This window comes from Tetrao urogallus, assembly GCF_951394365.1.
Source record: "Tetrao urogallus genome assembly, chromosome: 27".
Taxonomy (NCBI): Eukaryota; Metazoa; Chordata; class Aves; order Galliformes; family Phasianidae; genus Tetrao; species Tetrao urogallus.
In genome coordinates, this window is record NC_136840.1 from 2,975,513 (window position 1) to 2,995,216 (window position 19,704).

The 19,704-nt window shown below is 50.2% G+C and overlaps 2 protein-coding genes across 2 annotated transcripts; one reads left to right on the top strand and one right to left on the bottom strand.

Annotated features, from left to right (window-relative positions):
* Nucleotides 1-586: 586 nt before the first annotated feature.
* Nucleotides 587-7,707, top strand: ATP6V1B2 (ATPase H+ transporting V1 subunit B2; the record flags this gene model as incomplete). Its single annotated transcript, XM_079547431.1, has 14 exons — nucleotides 587-695; nucleotides 2,993-3,048; nucleotides 3,498-3,596; nucleotides 4,314-4,411; nucleotides 4,512-4,585; nucleotides 4,802-4,941; nucleotides 5,053-5,154; nucleotides 5,234-5,331; nucleotides 5,589-5,712; nucleotides 6,109-6,259; nucleotides 6,663-6,745; nucleotides 6,836-6,940; nucleotides 7,313-7,442; nucleotides 7,565-7,707. 14 exons carry the CDS (start codon nucleotides 587-589, stop codon nucleotides 7,705-7,707), a joined length of 1,512 nt encoding a protein of 503 aa, XP_079403557.1.
* A 6,344-nt stretch (nucleotides 7,708-14,051) lies between these two features.
* LZTS1 (leucine zipper tumor suppressor 1) lies at nucleotides 14,052-16,264 on the bottom strand (the record flags this gene model as incomplete). Its single annotated transcript, XM_079547338.1, has 3 exons — nucleotides 14,052-14,696; nucleotides 14,957-15,778; nucleotides 15,917-16,264. The coding sequence occupies 3 exons, from the start codon at nucleotides 16,262-16,264 to the stop codon at nucleotides 14,052-14,054; spliced, it is 1,815 nt and encodes a 604-aa protein (XP_079403464.1).
* Nucleotides 16,265-19,704: the final 3,440 nt, after the last annotated feature.

The window sequence follows — 19,704 nt, forward strand, 5'->3', positions numbered from 1 at the left end:
CCTATCTGTACCCCTACCTGTACCCCTACCTGTACCCCTACCCCTACCCCTACCCCTACCCCTATCCCTATCCCTATCCCTATCCCTACCCCTATCCCTACCCCTACCCCTATCCCTACCCCTATCCTTACCCCTTCCCCTAACCCTAACCCTCACCCTCTCCCCCTATCCCTATCCCTACCACTACCCCTATCCCCACTCTCTCCACCTCCCCTTCCCCTCCCCCTATCCCTATCTGTATCCCTCCCCCTACCCCTACCCCTACCCCTACCCCTACCCCTACCCCTACCCCTACCCCTACCCCTACCCCTATCCCTACCCCTACCCCTACCCCTACCCCTACCCCTACCCCTACCCCTACCCCTACCCCTATCCCTATCCCTATCCCTATCCCTATCCCTATCCCTATCCCTATCCCTATCCCTATCCCTATCCCTATCCCCACCCCTACCCTCCCTCCCTGCCCCCCCGCAGCACCCTGGCCAGCTCCCTCCCCTCCCCTACGATCCCCCTCCGTGCGGGCGGGGCTCGGCGGCTCTATATCAGCGCATGCGCAGCAGACCTCCCAGCTGGAGCAGCGCACAAGATGGCGGCGGTAGCGGCGGTGCGGGGGATGATGAACGGCGCCGGGCCCGGCGGGGCGCGAGAGCAGGCGGCGGCCTTGACGAGGGATTTCCTGTCCCAGCCGCGCCTCAGTGAGTGCGGCCGGGAGCGGCTGCGGCGCAGAGGGGCTCGGGGTGGTGGAGAAATCTTTCCTGGCCGTTGGGCCGGAGCGGGGCCGTGGGTCGGGCGGTACCGTGCGTGGTCTGCGGTGGGGAGGGGGGAGAAGGGGTGAGGGGGGCTGTGGGGGGCTGTGGGGGCTGAGACTGTTGGCGGGGGTAGAGGGGGGGCCTTTCTGTTGGCCTTTCTATTGGCCTTTCTTTCCCCTGCGTGGCTGCTGAATGTCACAAGCACTTCTCTGCTGCTTGATTTTGAACCATCTGGTGTGAAATCCAAAGGAACCATCGCAATTCTTTCCCCTCCCTCAGTTCCCCCGTTCTCCCCCCCCTCGAGCATCTGCTGCTCTGCTGGACCCCAAGCCACGGCTTCAGGCAAGGTTGGCACCTCTGCAGATCCCAGTTTGTGTCTGCTGTCTCATTGCTGGATGTGAAAAACACTGCGTTGTGCTCGCTTTTGGGGTTGTCATGGCGCAGGTCGGTGTCTGCACATGGGAGCTCTGAGTCTCTCGAGCTGCTTTTGAGGGGAATTGGTGCTTTTTGGTATCAAGGATGTCGTTTCCTCATCGATGGGGCCTGCCCTTCGCTGCTGATTGAGGAAGAAGCACTCACGAGGCGGTCATGGGATGGGCTGTGTTGCTCAAGGGAACCTTTTCCATTCCTGCAGCCCTCACTGAGAGCCCTCTGCCAATCCCAGGCCCGCAGAATGGCACGGATTGGAAGGGACCTCAAGGATCATGAATCTCCAACACCCCTGCCACATGCAGGGCTGCCAACCTCCACATTTAATACCAGACCAGGCTGCCCAGGGCCCCATCCAATCTGGCTTTGAACACCTCTAGGGATGGGGCATCGGACCACACAGGTGACAGAGCCTTGTGTGCTGCTGACAGCCATTTCCTGCCACATCTGATGGTATTTGGGTGGATTTTGATAACTGAGACAACGGGAGTTCCTCCTGAGACCGCTTTGCACCACCACCTCATGCTTTATCTAATGCAGCCTTGATTGTTGCTGCTAAGCGATTATATTGCAACAGTTCAAAGCTGCTCTTTGTTGACAGTATACAATGTGAACTGTGTGTGCCAAACTGAACAGCTTCTCACTGTGCCCCAGCCAGGTGATTACCAGTAGCTCCCCGCTGGTGAGGTTTGTGCCCTTTTCCTCTGCCTTGCAGCATGCCAGCAGTAAGAGCTGCTCTTTTCTGCTCTGCGAATGGCTCCACTGTCTCATTTTTCCATTCGAGGGAAAAGTGATTAACAGTCACTCGTGGCCACTGCTCCCTCATGATCCTGATAAAGCTTTGACTCAGTGTTACTTCTCTCTGAGGGTAGGTGATGCTGAGCTGTACTGTGATGCTGTGTGTCCATAGGGCAGAGCTGTTGCTGTGTTTCCCCAGCTTTTCTGCTGTGCTGATAACACAGGAATGAATTCTAATTTCTGGGCACACAAGTATTTCAGGGGACGATGTGTAGTGCTAAGACATGAGCTGCTGATGTTTCAGGTGTGAGCCTTATGGTGAGCTGTAGTCATGTATCAGGTGTCTTGGGATAACCCAAGGGTAGGAGTAGTTGGGCTAAAGTGCAGCTCAACATTTTGTACTGTAGTCCGTTGGCCTTTTCTAGGAGACAGGAAAGGAATTAAAAGGTTTTGTTTCAGCAGTATTGTTTACAGCATGCCAAAAAAAATGTGCTTTAGCATAGAAGTTCTGCTGATCAACTTTTAATTGCAAGTCCTGCTTGAATGGCTTTCATCTGGGTCATTGCAGTGTCATGGGGCAGGACACGTGTGGTTTAAGAAAGAAAAAACAAAAAGGGAAGTTCAGTGTTGGTGTGAGGGTTTACGTCTCCATTTGTTGGGCACAAATTACAGTTACAACCATGACTACTTTATCACATGTTACAGTCGTCGTTATCTCTGCTGTGTAAATATCTTGCAACTGTGTATTTCAGCTTTATGTTGTAGCGGTGTTTCTGGTGGCAGCATTCTGATGAACCCAAATACAGGCTCGCAACCATGAATTCCTAACAGACAGGAGAGGGTCGAGCTCGTATCTCAATGTTAACCTTGACTGCTTTGCAGTAGTGGCAAAAATGTTGGCAACACAACTCAGCACCTCATCCTTCTTGTGGGGCTCCTAAGAAACAGAGCAATGCGGAGCTCAGCCCCACAGCTGCGAACCTGAGACTGATGATAGGAATTGAAACTTTGAAAGCTGGGTATGGGGAGCTTGTGCTGTGCCAAGGAAGTATCTGATTTGTGGCTCTTTCTTCCAGCTTATAAAACTGTGTCTGGTGTGAATGGCCCCCTGGTTATCTTGGATCAAGTGAAGGTAAGGATGAAGAACCTTAATGAATGAAGCTATCAAGAGATTTTGCAGGAAGAGCTGTAACAGGTTAAATGCTGACTGCTGTGAAATTCATGCATCTCCTGAGCAATTTGAATACAAGGTTGGTTTCCGACTGCTGAAATAAATGAAAACAAATAGCAGTACAGCTGAAGAGTTGCACTTACGTCAGAAGAAAGGGATGAATGGCTGAGGCTGTTGGGGAAAGAAAGGAAACACTGTTCTAGTTCTGTCAAACAGCTCAAAATGTAATCTAAACTTAAATAGACAAACACACGTAGTCATTTTGGAATGATTTTTTTTTTCCTGATGATAAAATTATTAAGACAAAAAAAAAGCCATAGGTAAGTGCTAAGCTAGGCTTGTCTGCAGCTGATGCCTTCTGTTTCACAGCTGTACTTGTGAGTTTTTAATGTTTTCTTCCTCGTTTTCAGTTTCCTAGGTATGCAGAGATTGTCCACTTGACTCTTCCTGATGGCACCAGAAGAAGTGGGCAGGTCCTGGAAGTCAGTGGCTCCAAAGCTGTGGTTCAGGTGTGTGTGGGGACCGGATCATCTCTTGATGCAACAGAAGAATACTTTGTGAATCAGCATGTCTGAATTGCAAGATGTCTTGTGATGCATTCTGTTGGTGCTATAAGCTTAAAAAAAAAAAAAAAAAAAAAAAAAAAAAAAAAAAAAAAAAAAAAAAAAAAAAAAAAAAAAAAAAAAAAAAAAAAAAGCTACTAATTCCAAGTTTAAAACAGTATGAATAATTGTAGGCTGAAAACTGGATTATAGAATGACTTTTTCCTGTGTTCCCTCAAGACCCTGATTAATTTGCAGCTAGATGAAGGGAATCATGCTGTGTCTGTACAATATTAGGTTCAGGATCAGCTGCTATGCTGTGTGCATGTAGGCATTTCTTGTAAGCCACTGTTTGTTGCTAATGCTAATTCTTATCTGAATAACTTTACCCTGCTGGCAAAGGAAAACACCTGAGATCAAAAGAATGGCACTGGGTCTGTTGGTTGCTGCTGATACACCTCATGAGCTTGTTAAAGTCGGTTTTGATGTCATGCTTTGTACCAGTGAGCTGCTTTTGAAATCCTTTGCTTGCAGGGGACTGCCTTGTCTTTTGTCCCCTATGGCTGATCAAGTTCTCAAGCTGTGAAGCAGCATTCTGGTGCATTATTTTGTGAAGCGCAGTTCTTCTTCCTTCCTGGTTATTTTTGTGGTTGTTTTTCTTTAATTGCCCCGCTATCTTTACAGGTATTTGAGGGCACTTCAGGTATTGATGCTAAGAAAACATCCTGTGAGTTTACTGGGGACATTCTTCGCACCCCTGTTTCTGAAGATATGCTTGGTGAGTATTTGTTTCTTTCTTTAAAGAATAAACAGGCTTATTGCCTGCTATCTTATTTTCTCAGTAACTTTCACTTCTATTTTATTGCTGTTTCTTATAGGCAGAGTATTTAATGGATCAGGAAAACCTATAGACAGAGGCCCCACTGTTTTAGCTGAAGATTTCCTGGACATAATGGGTATGTTCTTCATCTCTTTCTGGTATGGAGGTAGAAGAAAATAACTGTCTTAAGTGATACTTGGAATCTGTTCATGGAAATGTATGTCAGCTCCAAAGATTTAGCAGGCCTGAAGGTGTGCTTTGCAGCTTTTGACACAAGCCTTGGATCACTGCTCAAAATCAGTGGTAGTTTGATCAAGTGTTGAACAATGTGTGTTTTCTAAAAATCTTACAGGTCAGCCCATCAACCCTCAGTGTCGAATCTATCCAGAAGAAATGATTCAGACTGGCATTTCTGCAATAGATGGTATGAACAGCATTGCCAGGGGACAGAAAATCCCCATATTCTCTGCTGCTGGTCTGCCTCACAATGAGGTGGGTATTCAGAGCTGTTCTTAAAACTCCTGAAGCCGTTTTCACCAGGGTTGAAGAGTGAGCAAGTTAAATTCTTCATCCAAAGCACTGAAGCTTTTTATCTCCCTCTAGATTGCAGCTCAGATCTGTCGCCAAGCTGGCTTGGTGAAGAAATCCAAAGATGTGATGGATTACAGTGAAGAAAACTTTGCCATTGTGTTTGCTGCTATGGGTGTAAGTCAGGAATAGGAAGGATTTAAGTGCAGAATGCTCAAGTCTGGTCTGAAACTGATGCTTTAATTTCGTGATGTAGGTGAACATGGAAACTGCTCGGTTCTTCAAATCAGACTTTGAGGAAAATGGCTCCATGGACAACGTGTGTCTGTTCTTGAATTTGGCCAATGACCCAACGTAAGTAGTTACAACTGTGTTGGTTGGGGAAAGCTGAAAAGAACAAATAAACTGAAAGCCATGGTCTCATTGTTGATCTGCAGGCTGATCTGTGATGCTGGCATTGTGCAGTGAAGTGGAATATGAAATGCTGGTATTCCAGTTGGTGCACCTTGCTGATTTTTTTTTCAGAGGGTTTTAATGTGTTTGTGACTTCAGGCTATTCCTCTGTGGCCTTGAAGTACCTGTCACAAATGTGCCATGCTGTTCTGTTTCAGCATTGAACGCATTATCACACCTCGTCTAGCTCTAACAACAGCAGAGTTCTTGGCATATCAGTGTGAGAAGCACGTGCTGGTCATTCTGACAGATATGAGCTCCTATGCTGAAGCTCTGCGAGAGGTATGTGTTCATGAGCTCACATGCTGAGTGTTGCCAGAAAGACTTTGTAGTAGAAAGCGAAAATGCAAATTTCTGCTCCAACTGTTACCATTAGTATTCCTTAATGTTCTTAAATTAGCCAGTGAGGCCTTTAGTTACTCATTGCTCACCTAGAATTATGGTTGGTAGTCAGAGAGCTATTACTGTTTCTCATATTTGAGTTTAATTCATGACATTCAGCAGTTTAACATCTCTGATTCGCCTTGGCAACAGTTGGGCTGTCGTACTTCTCTTTGTAGGGGTTTATGTGCCTGTATCTCAGTACTGCTTGCAGGAAGAGGAACTCGTGTAGATTACTGAGGGAAGGCAGCAGATCTATCAGCGTGATCTTGGAAATTCTTTTCTCAATCCTCTCAGGTTTCAGCAGCTAGAGAGGAGGTACCTGGCCGTCGTGGCTTCCCAGGTTACATGTACACTGACTTGGCTACTATATACGAGCGTGCTGGGCGTGTGGAAGGCAGAAATGGCTCAATTACTCAGATTCCCATTCTTACCATGCCCAATGATGGTAAGCTATTTTTTTATTTTTTATTTTTTTTTTAGTATACTTGAAATGATTCCTTCAGCCCAAACAGAAAGATAGGGGTCTTCAGGTTTTTGTTTGGTTTTGTAGCTCTTGGCTGCTGTCTCAGTGTCATTAAGGAGAATGCTTTGTCATTTCAAGACTTCAGGGCTGTTTTCTTGACCCCTGTCAGGAGAGCTTACAGCTCTTGTGTTAGAGCACTTAGTGTCATATGGCTGTACTCACTGAGGGCATTTTGCTACAGAAGTCATTTAACTCTTTGGAAAAAAAAAAACAAAACCTGCCACTTCTTTGCTGGAAAGAATAGAAAAGCTTTGAACACTGTCATTCTGTCATTCTTGTGTTTTTTTTTTTTTTTTTTTTTTTTTTTTTTTTTTTTTAAATAAAGATATTACTCATCCTATCCCTGACTTGACTGGATACATCACTGAGGGACAAATCTATGTGGATAGGCAGCTGCACAACAGACAGGTGCGTACCACAGCGGTTGGAACACATTTAAGATCACTTGCTTGCTTTTCAAAGTGTTGTTATTAATAATTCCTTTGTTTCTCTCCTCAGATTTACCCACCTATTAATGTACTGCCTTCCTTGTCTCGACTGATGAAGTCAGCTATTGGAGAGGGCATGACCAGGAAGGATCATGCAGATGTATCCAACCAACTGGTATGTAAAAACCCCTTCAGGAAGGGAGAGGCATATTTCAAACGGGCTTCTTGCTAATCAACCTTCACCTGGGTGCTCTGTAGCCTTCTGAGTCACCTTCACTTGATTCTCCCCAGCATGAAATGAGCGTGCTGTGTGATGTACAACACCTAATGTTCTCAGCAGTTACTGCAGAGATTGTTCCTTTCTATATTAACCATGTCTGAGTCGTTCTTATTTGATTGGTCACTGTGTAATACGATAATGACGTTGGCTTGAGCTCTGTAAGTGACCTCCAATGTCATCCTTCCAAGCAACCACCTCAAATGCCGTTAAGGTGAGGATGTATTTTAGCTACCAAGGTAAAAGCTCTTCTGTTTGGGTCCCTTTTAGTATGCCTGCTATGCTATCGGGAAGGACGTGCAGGCTATGAAGGCTGTAGTTGGTGAGGAAGCTCTTACCTCAGATGACCTTCTTTATCTGGAGTTTCTGCAGAAGTTTGAGAAGAACTTCATTGCTCAGGGTGAGTGTCGGTTTCGAGAGCATCGCAGTACATATTAACACCTAGAATGTCATGTTTTGAGAGATCCCTGCTCCTCAGACGCTTTCCTGCCCCGTATTTCAGTCTGTGGTTGATTTCTGTAGGTCCTTATGAAAATCGTACTGTTTACGAGACCTTGGACATCGGATGGCAGCTTTTGCGAATCTTCCCCAAGGAGATGTTGAAGAGAATTCCCCAGACAACACTGGCTGAATTCTATCCTCGAGATTCGACTGCAAAACACTAGCCACAACTTCATCTCCAACTCCTTGCTCTGTGAAACGCTGTTTGTTTTCCCTTTTTTCATGTGTTGATGTTTACTTGTCGCCCTTATAATTAAAACCAAGAATAGGTGACATTTGTGCCAGTGTTCCAATGTACACTGATACCAGTTTTTAAAATATCCCTTCTTCCAAAGCCTGGATCATCAGGAAGACTTTTAGGCCAGCTCTTATGTATGTGCAATAGCTATTGTTAAGCTTTCCTTTTTTGCTTTTGAACTGGACCTTCAGTGGACACTTCAAATGAATGTCTGAGGATTACTGCAAATCTTTAATTTCAAATCAGGAGCACGTGGGTTAGAAAACATGAGAGTAAATGTGACTTCATGTTCAAAGCATCTGCTCAGTTTGATCACGTGCAGTTGCCTTGCTGCTGGTAGAACAGATGGCTCTCTGCTGTCCTGCTGCTGTGCCTGAAGGCCAGGCTAACATGTGGAAAACGTGGTGCACAATGGCATATCTCTGAAAATGCAAGTCACTGATGTATTTGTGGTTTAAAATCCTTAAAGGGATGCATGAAGTAAGGACACTAGTGAGCGTGCTAAGTGCTTTTCTGCTGGCAAGGGCTCATTGCAGAGGTCACAGGCCAGTGGGTCGCTACCTGAAGGCAGCATGTTATGGCTCAATGGCTGAATGAAAGGTTTCAAATTGTACCTTGAAGTTTGCAAAGAAAGATTCCTGCTTTAACCTTTTCTTTTGCATTCTGGCAATGCCAGAAATGTGTGACAGCAGCTAAAGCCTTCTGAGATCAGTAGTGTCCCAATGGTTAAGACTGGGTAATTCAAGGCTCCACGCTGCTACTGAAGGGGATTATAGGAGATGTTTAAAAAAAAAAAGAAAAAACCACAAACAAACAAAAAAACCCTCTTTATGCGAGCCACAATTGTGCTGGTGGGAGGTCAGCTTTTAAAATGCGTTGGACTAAACAATGCAACAGCAGAAAGCCAGCTGATGTATGAATGGACGCCGAACTGTGCTGCAAAGCATGCTGTAGGTGGCGCTGGGTCCCGAGTCGTGTTCGGAGCTGTTGTGGTTTGCACTCCAGACACAGATCTGGCTAGCCAGTAGAGCTCAGCATTCCCAAACACTGCGAGCTTGGCTAGTCTCTTCAGTGTTATTTCTTACTTTAAATTAGTTCAGACGAGGCTCAGAGCCCAGTGCTGGCAGGCTTGCTGGCTTTTTTTCTTTTTTCAGGCTTAATGTAAACTTATCTCTGGTCTAGCTCACCAAAGCATGTTGCACCTCTCTGAACGCCTTCAGTGCTTGTCTAGGAAGGTGCTAACATGACTCGAATGATAGCGTGCTAATTCCAGCTTTCCCTGATGTTTTCTGTGTGCAGTTCTATGGTTTGTTCAGTGTTCTCTGTAACTTGGACACAACAGTAACTTTATTCCAGTGCATTCCACTCTAAAGCTGTGTCACGTCTTATTTTTTCTTGAGGTAGGGGTGGGAGGTTGCGAGTGTTGGCATGAGAATACTTTAATGTAGAGATTAATGTAGAGAATATCTAAATAAATTAAACATGGAAGGTGTTGAACAATACAAATTTCTGTTATTCTGTGGTTAGAAACAACTTGGGGTCGTTCTGCAATGGCTGAGCTGTCCTTTGCCACCAGGGTTTCTGTTTACACAAACGAAAATGCTTCCCTAGTCTGCTGAAAGCAAACACTTCAGCTGTCTGCATTGAGGGCCACTGGAACCACATGCCTTGTTAGTAGAGCTGGTAGCTTTCAGGGCTGGAGATTTGGCCTTCAACTTCAGGGCTGAATGCTTTGTGCTGCTGAGTGGGATGGCTGGTGCAATCTTTGTGTGATGCCACGTTTCCACATGAATCTCAATTGCTAGTTTGTGCTGAAGGAGACTGGGAGACCTCCTCAGGAGGCTGCTTAAGCGTGATCTTAAGGGGTGTGTTGACTCTGAGCTTTTCTGTATGAGCGGTGCTACGAAGGGCGAGGGGGTGCTGTGTCCTGGGTGTGTTTATTCTGATATTGTGAAGCTGTCTTCAGTCTTTTCCTATTAGCTGTTCTACCATGCTGCAATTCAAGCTGCTGCTTGTGCGGAAGCTCAAGAAGTCCTTGAGGGTAGATGAAGACATTACTTCACTCTTTAAAAACTCATTTAACTGTCCAGGCTGGTTCTGACAGTTTTGTGTTTTTTTTTTTCATTAGGAGAGACACTGAGTTAGAAATCCCATCTCCTCAGCATTAAGAATGGCTTTGTAATTCTTCCACAGGGGTTGAGAGAGATTTGATGCTACAGAGGAAGGCAAATGTATTATACTAAAAACATGTCTTCAAAAAGGTTGGGAACGAATCTCAATGTTTTCTACACATTCAGCCACGGTCACTTTTTTGTGTGTCTTGAGAGAGAGCCTGTGGTTAAGGCATGCGAATAACTGCATTAACAGAGGGCAGCAAGCTGAAAACACGAGGAAGAGGAGAAATTCCAAAGTCCAGTGGATTCCTGAAACCCTTCAGTGGTGGTGAGGGCTGAGGACAAAGGTTGAGCAGCATTCCTGCGGGCGGTGAGCGCGGCGGAGCGAGCAGCTGCTGCTCACAAGGTACCTGCAAGTATGTGCATGGGTAACACGGCCCCTGGTCCTTGCAAACCCTGTAGAGCAAAGTGAAAGGGATTTTGCTGCTGTACTTGCTGCAAATCACCTCTACTCCTTCGCAGCCGATGGGAGCAAAGGGGAAAAAGAATGTCTCTGCTCCAGCCCAAGGCTCGGACATGCAGGCAAGACTTTGGTGACAGTGTGGCTGGTTCAGGCCAGACAAAGGTTTGGGCTGAATGTAAATATAGTGAGGGTGGCTTTGTGCTGAGGATGAAACAGCTGCTGAGTGCAGCTCGGCCCCGCAGCCGTGTAGTGGCACTGCTTGCCTGATCTGCTCGTGCTGCCAAGTGAGTGGAGAGAGGGTGGAGCGAGCTGCAGCCTGGTGGCTCCAAATCAGCCCTGATACTGTGCTCCTGATGAGCAGGGCTGCTTCAGACTCTAAATCACCTGGAAATGGTTGTTTTGCTATTAAATATTCAGCGGTGCAAAAACTGTTTCAGAAATTATTGGTCCCATTGGAAGCAGCTATCACACAGCAGTGGTTTTGGGCTTGCTTGGCTGCCAGCGCCTGTAAATGCAATGAGTTTCTGAGCAGCGGGGCAGGGCTGCTTTGCCTTCTCTTGGCTTTCTAAGATCAAGGGCTGTGCTTAGAGGCACTAAAGCAGCCTGCTGGGACTCTTCAGCTCTGACCTGTGTGAGTTATTTCAGCCTTACTTCCTGCTTTAATGGGGTACATTTGCCTGGCAGAGCTTTGGTGACAGTATCCAGTTTAGATTTACCCTCATGCACAGGGGCAGCCAGGCTGTGCTGTGAGGCCAGAGCCTGCTGGGCAGAGATCCTCGCCCTCCCCTTTTGCAGCTCCCCAGCTGCTGGAGGAAACCAGCAGATCCTGCAGACAGGCAGCTCCCAGGTAGCAAATAGTGCAGCAGAACAAAAATAGTTTCAGCCCGAGGCCCTGGGAGCAGGCTGGGGCTTGCAGCGCAGCTATTTTAGCACCGTGTAGCTATTTTAGCACTGTGCTGAGAACAGAGCTGTTCCTACAGGTAAGAAAACAAGGGGGAGCAAAGAGGCACTTGGGACATGAGGAGAGAGGTGTCCTCGTGCTTTAGGAACCCCGCAGCAGGAGCAGTGGTGGTCAGAGCAGTCCCTGCAGGTGAGGGATGCTTTGCATTGGGAACAAAAGGAGCTGAACAAACAACCCAATATTTCATGGCACGGTGACAGCAGGTACCATGCTAAATGGGACGTGCTGATCTCACAGCTGCTGCCTCGGTGCATTTACACAGTATTTCCCTCTTCAGCAATGACTAATGAGGACTGCCTGGGGGTCCCGTCCCCTCTCCCCCCCGGTTTCAGCCTCAGCCCCACGGCAGCTGCTGCCTCGCTGAAGAGCAAACAGCGGCCACTGCCCCTCGGAGCAGCAGATGCGAGGCAGGCCGGTGCGGGAGCTGCTGCGGGGGATTTGCACATCAAAAGCAGCTCTGCCTCCTCGCCCTGTGTGCGGGGCGGTTCGGGCTAATTGCTCTTTCAAAGGCAGCTCCGGTCGTGTCTCTGCTGGGATGTTGGGTCTGACTGAGCTTCTCCCCCCCCCATAGCGGAAAAGTGGCCTAGTGGCACCGAGGTGTTAAGAAAAGATGTAAATCAGCTTTCCTCTCTCTCGAAGCTTATTTCCATCTGCTGATTCGTTCAACAGCTAATTCTGGCTCCTTCTGTTGAACAGGGTTAGGCTCGAGCAGCTGGGGCAGAGCTAATGGGAAGCACCAACCCCACAGCAACCTGCAGTCCTGCACGGAACCATTGCTGCTGCTTTGTCCCCAGCACACACCGGTGCTGTGTTGCTTACCACCAGTGTCACCAGGGCTCACTGCTCCTCAATGCAGCAGAGGATGCCCCCAGCTTTCTGTGATGTTATTTCCTCCTCCCAGTTGGAAGGGGAAAACAATGTGTTACAGTCAAAACACTCCCTTGACTTTGACCAGGCTGTGTGCCCTGTATCACTTCTAAGTTCTTTACAGAGAGGGAGATGAGGTGTTGGAACAGGCTGCCTAGAGAGGCTGTGGATGCCCCGTCCATCCCTGGAGGTGTTCAAGGCCAGGTTGGATGGGGCCCTGGGCAGCCTGGTCTGCTATTAAATGTGGAGGTTGGTGGCCCTGCATGTGGTGGGGGGTTGGAGATTCATGATCAATCCTTGAGGTCCCTTCCAACCCTGGCCATTCTGTGATCTCTACCTGTTTTCACAGAGAGGCAGCACTGTTTGGGCTGCTCTGGAAATGAAAACCAACCCATTGCAGAGCACAGGGGTTTTGTCTTCTTTCCACGCTTCAGCAAGTTGCTGCTTTTCTGTGCATGAGTTATACTAGCTAAGCAGAGCACAGGGCAGCCCACCTAGCAAAGGGCTGGAGGTGAGCAGGGCCGTGTGGGAGGATGGCTCAGAAGGGAACTTGGTGATGCTGAGATGAATGACTCTTATTGGTTGGTGGATGATGTACCATCTAGAGATGTGGAAATGCTGACCGCTGCCTGGAGACCCCTGCAGAGCACAGAGATGAGTTTGAAAAAAATTATTTATAAATAAAACCATAAAATTAACCAGTAGTTTACATCAGTCACCGGAGATAACATCAAAAAAAAAGAACCAACAAATAATACAAACAAACAAATATAACCTGCAGAAAAATAATAATTATCTGTACAGGCTGTGGCCGGCCGGTTGCCGGCTCACACATCTCACACACCTGCAATGCTCACGGTCACACACAGCGTTGTGCAAAGGCAGCAGTGGGCACCTCTGGGCGATCACATCATACAGCATTGAGTGCTGGGGATGAGGGGTTGGGATGGCGGGGGCAGGAGTGGGGTTGGGGGGTGCTGAGCTCTGCTCCTGTGGTGGGGAGCCCATGGGAGAGGGGCTCTGGCTTGGGTGAGGGGTCCTTGTTCTGCAACCTCGGGACTCAGCCGTGGGCTCGGTGGGGACGTGGTGGTTGCTGAGCAGTGCAGAAGGCACAGACTGGTTTCTGTGGGTCACATCTGTGGGTGAGGGGTGTTGGGTTGTGCTAGGAGTGCCCCTGTGCTTCGTGGCAGGGAGGAACTCATCCTGCTCACGGTGGTGGGAGGAAGGATGTATGGCCAGCAGCGAGTGGTGATACGTGGGTGCTGGTAATGGGGTGGGGACTCAGGTTGGGGCTGTGTGACTGCTGTGATGGGAGAACGGGGAAAAAAATGCATTTTTGGTTGCTGTGATTCTTAAAAGACAGGGAGGAGGCAGGAAGCGTTAACTCTGGATTTTCTGTATAAAATAGATATCCCCTCCTGATGTCTGGGTCATCCCAACCTCTGCTCCCTGGAGCTGGAAGGCACCATCCCTGCGCACTGAGGGTTGCTCCCATGGGTGTGAAGTAGTGCATGTGTGCAGGGTCCTCCCCGAGGCACTGCAGGAGCTGGAGGGCCGGAGTGGGTCATGTGGGGTCCATAAATAACGGGGGAGAGCAGCTCTATACCCTGTCCAGGCTGTAGCAGGAAGCTGGGGCCAAGGGCATCATCCCACTACCGAGCATTTGCCCAAGTCCCATTCCCTGTTTGCCCTCATTGCCGGTCCTATAAGGGTCAGGGGGAGAGGGAGGGGCTGCAGGACGTCACCATTGGCACGAGTGGCTTGTTGGCCTCGAACACAACAGGCAGCAGTGAGGAGCTGGCCGGACGCTGGCTCCTCTGAATAAATACATGGCTCATCAAACAGTACAAGGAAGAGGAGTGGGGTCAGATCTCAGTGGCTATGATGTCCTCGTAGGGCACGTCAGCGCCGGGGATGTCCAGCTCAATGGGTTCCTTGCCATCCTCCCCCGCCGCGAGCTGCTGCAGCATCTTCTCCAGGTTCTGGTTCCTCTTGTACATGTGCAGGTAGCTCTGCTGCAACTGCTTCTGGTAGTGGATCACCTTCTCCTTTTCCTCCCTCCACGTCTGCCGCTCCTGCTGGAAGCTGGAGCTCATCTGCTCGTTGCTGTCCCGTTCAGCTTGCAGCTCAGCCCGCAGCCTCTCCACCTCACCTTGCAATGCCTGCACCTCACTGGGCCGGGTGGCATCGCTCAGCTGTGCCCGGAGCATGGCCATCTCTGCCCGCAGCTCCACTATCTCCTGCTCCAACAGGTTGACCTTCTCCCTCAGCAGCTCGGACTCGTTCTTCTTGCGCTGCAGCTCGTTCTCACACACCTCCAGCTCCATGGCTTTGGTGCGCAGGGAGCCCTCCAGGTCCTGGGTCTTCATCTCCAGCCCTTCCATCTTGGCCCTCACGTCCTTCAGCTGTGCCTTCAGGCTGAGGATCTCAGTGGTCTTGGTGGTGAGCTCGGTCTGGGACTCCTTCAGCTGCTGCTTCAGCAGGGAGATCTCCCCTGACTTCTGGCACACCTGGGGGAAGACAGCTCTCACATTAGGGCTCTAGTCACACTGAGATTATCACACAATCATTGAATGGTTGGTTTGGAATGGATCTCAAGGACCATCAGGTTCTGACCCCTGCCAAGGCCTGATTGCCAGCTACTACATCCAGCACCAGAGGGGCTGCTAATGGTGTGGATACTAATGGAGAAGAGCTGCAGGGTTTGCTGCCACCCCTCCCATGCACACCTTTGCATTCTGTGTCACAGCTCTGTGCCCCTGGGCCTTACCTCCCATTGGGTCTCTTCCAGCGCTGGTGCAAAGCTGGTCTTCTCCTTCTCATAGGACCTCAGCTTGGTCTCCAGCAAATTTTGCTCCTTCATGAGGTTCTCCAGCTCTTCCCTCAGCTGCTGCTTCTCCTGCTGCAGCTGGAACACCTGAAGCTGGAGGACCTGCTGCGTGCGCTGGGTTTTCTGCGAGCTCTGCTTCAGCTTGCTGTTGCACTTCTGCTTGAGCCCCTCCAGCTCCTCCTTGCAGCGCCGCTGCTTCTCCTCATACACCTGGCAGGAGCTGGCTTCCTTCTCCTCAAAGCTCAGCTGTAGCTCCTGCAGCTCTCCCTCCCTCTCCAGCAGCTTCTGCTCCAGCTCCTGGATGGTGGATTCATCTGTGGAGATGGGCGAGCGGATGCACGCAGTCTTCTCGGCAGCGCGGTGCTGGGGGGCTTTGCTGGGGTTGAGGATCTTGTTGCCACCGTCGGAGAAGGACATGGCCTTGAGGCTCATCATGTTGCTGTCCTGGATGATGGCACACTGCATGATGTTGTGTGCGGAGCCCCCGAAGCGGCTGATGGGCCCCACGGGGGTGACGATGGGGTCCAGCTGATAGCTGCTGCTGGTGCTGTGGGTGGGCAGGCTGGACATGGAGTTCCTGCCTGAGTCAGACAGCCCTCCTGAGCACAGCGCTGGCTTCAGCTCCTGCTCCTTGCCTTTGTCCAGGGGGTGAAGCTGTGTGGAGAGGTGAGCTCCATTCTCTGGGGTTGAGTGGAGGACGGCACTGGAGCGGGGCAGTACTGGCTTGAAGGCGGTGGGTCGTGACGTGGGTTTCTCCACACCCTGGGGGAAGAGCAGAGCCCATCAGCATAAACCCACCCCCATCCCTTCTGCCCCCCCAAAGCCCTGCCATAAACCCCAAAGGTGACCACCCCAAGCACCCCATAGGGCAGGGAAGGGGGCCCCGTCTCCCCTCCTCACCACTTCCAGCTGGCTGGGGAAAGGCATCAGCTTCTGCGGTGTGGGTGTCCCAAAGTCCATCCCGCTGCTCCCAGCCTGGCCCAGCTCCGAGCTGCCCAGCGCGGTGTAGTCCGTGCGGTGGGGGCCAGGTGCCTTCTGGCTGACTTTGATGTAAAAGAAATCCTCATTCTTGCTGCTTTTGGAACCCGATTTGTGTCCGGATTCCTGGGAGAAGCCGAAGCGGAGCAGCCCGTCCGAGTACCTGTTGAGCTTCTTCAGATGGGACGACTTACGGAGCTTGTACTGCGAGGCACGGCAGTGCTTGCTGTGAAAGCTGTGGCCAGAGATGAGACTACTGACACTGCCCATGCTGCTGCTGGGCAGGTGGCAAGCTGGCTGTGATCATAGCAGAGCCCTCGCTGTGCCCGGGAGCTGCAATCCTATGGGAGGCAAAGAGCAGAGTGAGCATCGCAGGGTGGAGGTGGGATGCAGTCTGCACCCAGCACTGGGAGCTGCTCCTGGAGGTGTAACACTGACAGCATGGAAAGGGTCATGCAAAGGGCATCCCCCGCACGTGAGGGTGCTTCATCACCCTGTTCTCCCCGATTCCTCTTCAATTTTCAGTGCTCCTCTTAACCCACCTGAAAAGGGATGCTGCGAGGCTTAATTATGCTTAATGTTGCTTAATGTCGGTGCAGCACTTAAGAAGAGGAGAGGCATTGTGTGTGTGCTGAGCATTGTGATTGGCGTTCAGAGGTATGCAGAGCATCAATTCTCTTTGCTAAGGGGGAAAAAAGCAAAAAGATCGAATCCTGACTCCTGGGGGCCCTCGCAATGCTTGGGTGATCATGGAGATGTGCCTTCCATGGGGTAATTAAAGGGTGAGGTGGGGAGAAGGGGGACAAGCTGCTGGTGGGCGGGTATGAGAGCATAACCAAAGTGAGCTAAATTTGGGTTGCACAGCGAGATGTCAGAGAAAGAGGAATTGTTTGATGGCTGAATCACTTGGGGAGCGTGAGCAATTGGAAGCAGCATGCTCTCCTCTGCATGCAACCTGCTGCATGCAACCTGCTGCATGCTTCCCTGCTTGGTGCTGTGGGTGCTGCATAGTTTGGCTTTGCTCTGGTGTGCCCCGAGCACAGAGCACTGGGGCACCCTCACTGCCTTCCTGGTAGGAGCTGCTCCGATGTTATCCCCATGTTTTGTCATGTTCTGCTTTCTGTCCGGCCCCTCTGCACCCTGAGCTCGATAACTGCAGCCTGTGCCCATCCCTCAGCTTGATTTCTTTGCTTTTCCTCTGTGCCCCGAGGACTCGCATTGATTAAGTGTCAAACCAAAGTCCCAGCAAGACAGAAGATCCGCTTTAATCCCTAAATCCATTTTTGGGGAGATTAAGAGAAGTGAGCCAGCAGCCCGTCTGGATGCTGATGCACTGGAAGTGATCCATGAGTTTGGGTTCATTCATTTTTACAGGGTGAGAGGCACAACGGTGGAGGAAATATTGCTGCAGGGAACAGGATAACAGCACTGTGTGTGCATCTGCATGGATTTGTGGGTGCCTGCAGCTGGGGAGGGAGCGCTGGGACTTTCCAGCCCCTTGGCAGGAGGTGTTTCCATCCAACCCACGCATGCCTGGGAGGGTCAGGCACGGCTTTTTTCTTCCCCTTCCCTCTGTCGGTTTAATTTGAAAGCTGTGGAGGTGTTGGCATTCAGCACACAGCGTGAGCAGGAAGGAAAAGGCTCTGCAGGCAGCGGGATGGGAGCACAGCAGTGTGAAGGTCGGGGTGGTGCTCAGAGCCAGGGATTGCCCTACAGGGGACCATGCACATCCCATGCAGTGCTCAGCAACTGCAGTGCTGCGTGCAGGGGCTTGTGGTGTTGTGAGCAGTGCAGGCTGCCCAGATAGGATGAATTGAGGTTGGACCCGCTCTTATTTTTTGCAGAAAGAGGGGAAAAAATGAATGGCATGCCACATTCCTTCCAAAATCCAATCATGCCTGCCCCGCGATCACGCGCAGGAGGGCAGCTCTCCCTGCAGATTGCAGGAATTTAATCTTGTCTCCTGGCAGCACGGCTTCTTTGAAGCCTTTCCCTCTTCCCTGCAAAGCTTTCACGGGCAGTTGCTTTCTCTCACCTTAGTGAGAGCCTTCGTTCCTTTCCAGGCTTCGCAGCATCGCTCCTTCCCTGCTGATCCTGTTCTTCCCCTCCAGTATCTGAGCTTTTCCTTCTCCCCTGCACCCTCTCGCCCACTCTTTTTCCCTCTCACATTATTATTCATCATTTCTGTGCAGATGCGCCCACACATTTGGGTGTTAGTTGGGAGGTGCACGGATAGCACAGGAACAGAAGCAGCAGCTGCCAAGAGCCCGGATCCTGGGAGCATCATCTTTCCACTTTCTGTCGATCACTGCCAGGTGATGTGCCCATGTTTTGATCAATGATTTGGGTCTTTGAGACACTCAGAACGTGGCCCCAGGGGGGGAAACGTGGGCATTTCTATGGTGAAAAGCAATGCACGTGCTGCCTGCAGCATCTGATTAACGACTTAATGAAGAGGCGGCTCAATCCGAAACTTAGTGAACAGCAGTCTCACTGGGCTGGGATTGAGATCTGGAACCAAAACTGGGATTGAATGGTTTGGATTTCAGGCAAAGTGCTGACCTCACATCCTCAATGCTAGCAAACACCAAACCAGGAAGCTGGACAGACCATGTGTGAACATCAATGGGGCGAGCATATCCATGCCTATGCCCAACCCAACTCCCCGTGCCCAGCTCCTCCAACCCCCTTACGTTGGTCCCCATGGAAATGGCAGCTATAAGGCCTGGAGAGCCCCATCAGCAGCACCGACCTTGCCCCCACCCCGTGATCCTCACCCTCATCGCGCTAATGGGAATGAACTCAACACAGCCCAGGCAGCCGCTGTCCTTGTGATGCTGCATTGTGGCTCGGTGCTGGCAAAGGGCCCCACGACAAGGCTTTCATTCACTCTAATTCATTGTCCCCCTGCTCATTCATTGACATTCATTGGGATCATTTTGATCGGAGGCAGCGAGTGAATTGCAGCGGGGCTCACAAAGCGCGCACCATGTGTTCTGCCCTGATTTGCCATTAGTGAAGGGGGACACTCCAGATGAAGAATAACCAGCCTCAATTACATGTTACATCCACTCTAATAGACCAGGAGTCCATCACACTTAATGTTGTTTCAATGAACACTGGGAGAATTCACACCCCCTGGCTGGTGCTTGTTAGAGGAGCCAGCAGTGCCCTTGGCAGAGGGTTTGGTGGGCTCAGTGCCAGAGTGGCAGCCGTAGCATGTGCTGTGCCAGTGTCCCCTGGCAGCTGGGCTCCTGGAGGTGAAGATTTGTTGCATTGAGCAACTACAAAGAAATCCAGACCCGCTTTGGAGCTCGTTGGCAGCACCGTGTGCTGCTTCCTTGCACCCAGGTCCTGCAGAATGTCTCAGGTGCTCTTTATTTCTGCAGAATTCAGCATCAGCACTGGGAAGAGCAGAAGGAGCTGCAGGTACCGGTGTAGCCTGCAGCCTGGTCCTGACCTAGGGTGAGCCCACAAGTGGCCTTAATGGGCGTTGGTGTGATGATGCAGGTGGCATTGAGGCGCCTGGATTAAGCCACGATTAGGGAACCCAGTACTAGACTAAGAGGAATTTCTTGAATTAACAATGAATCATATTGGCAGAGCGAGCTGGAGAGGATATTGACTCAACACCCGCTGCGCAATGCCTCCTCTCACTCTGTCTGATCCCTATGTGGGGAAGCCGCTGCGTTTCTCTGAGCAGAAACCCT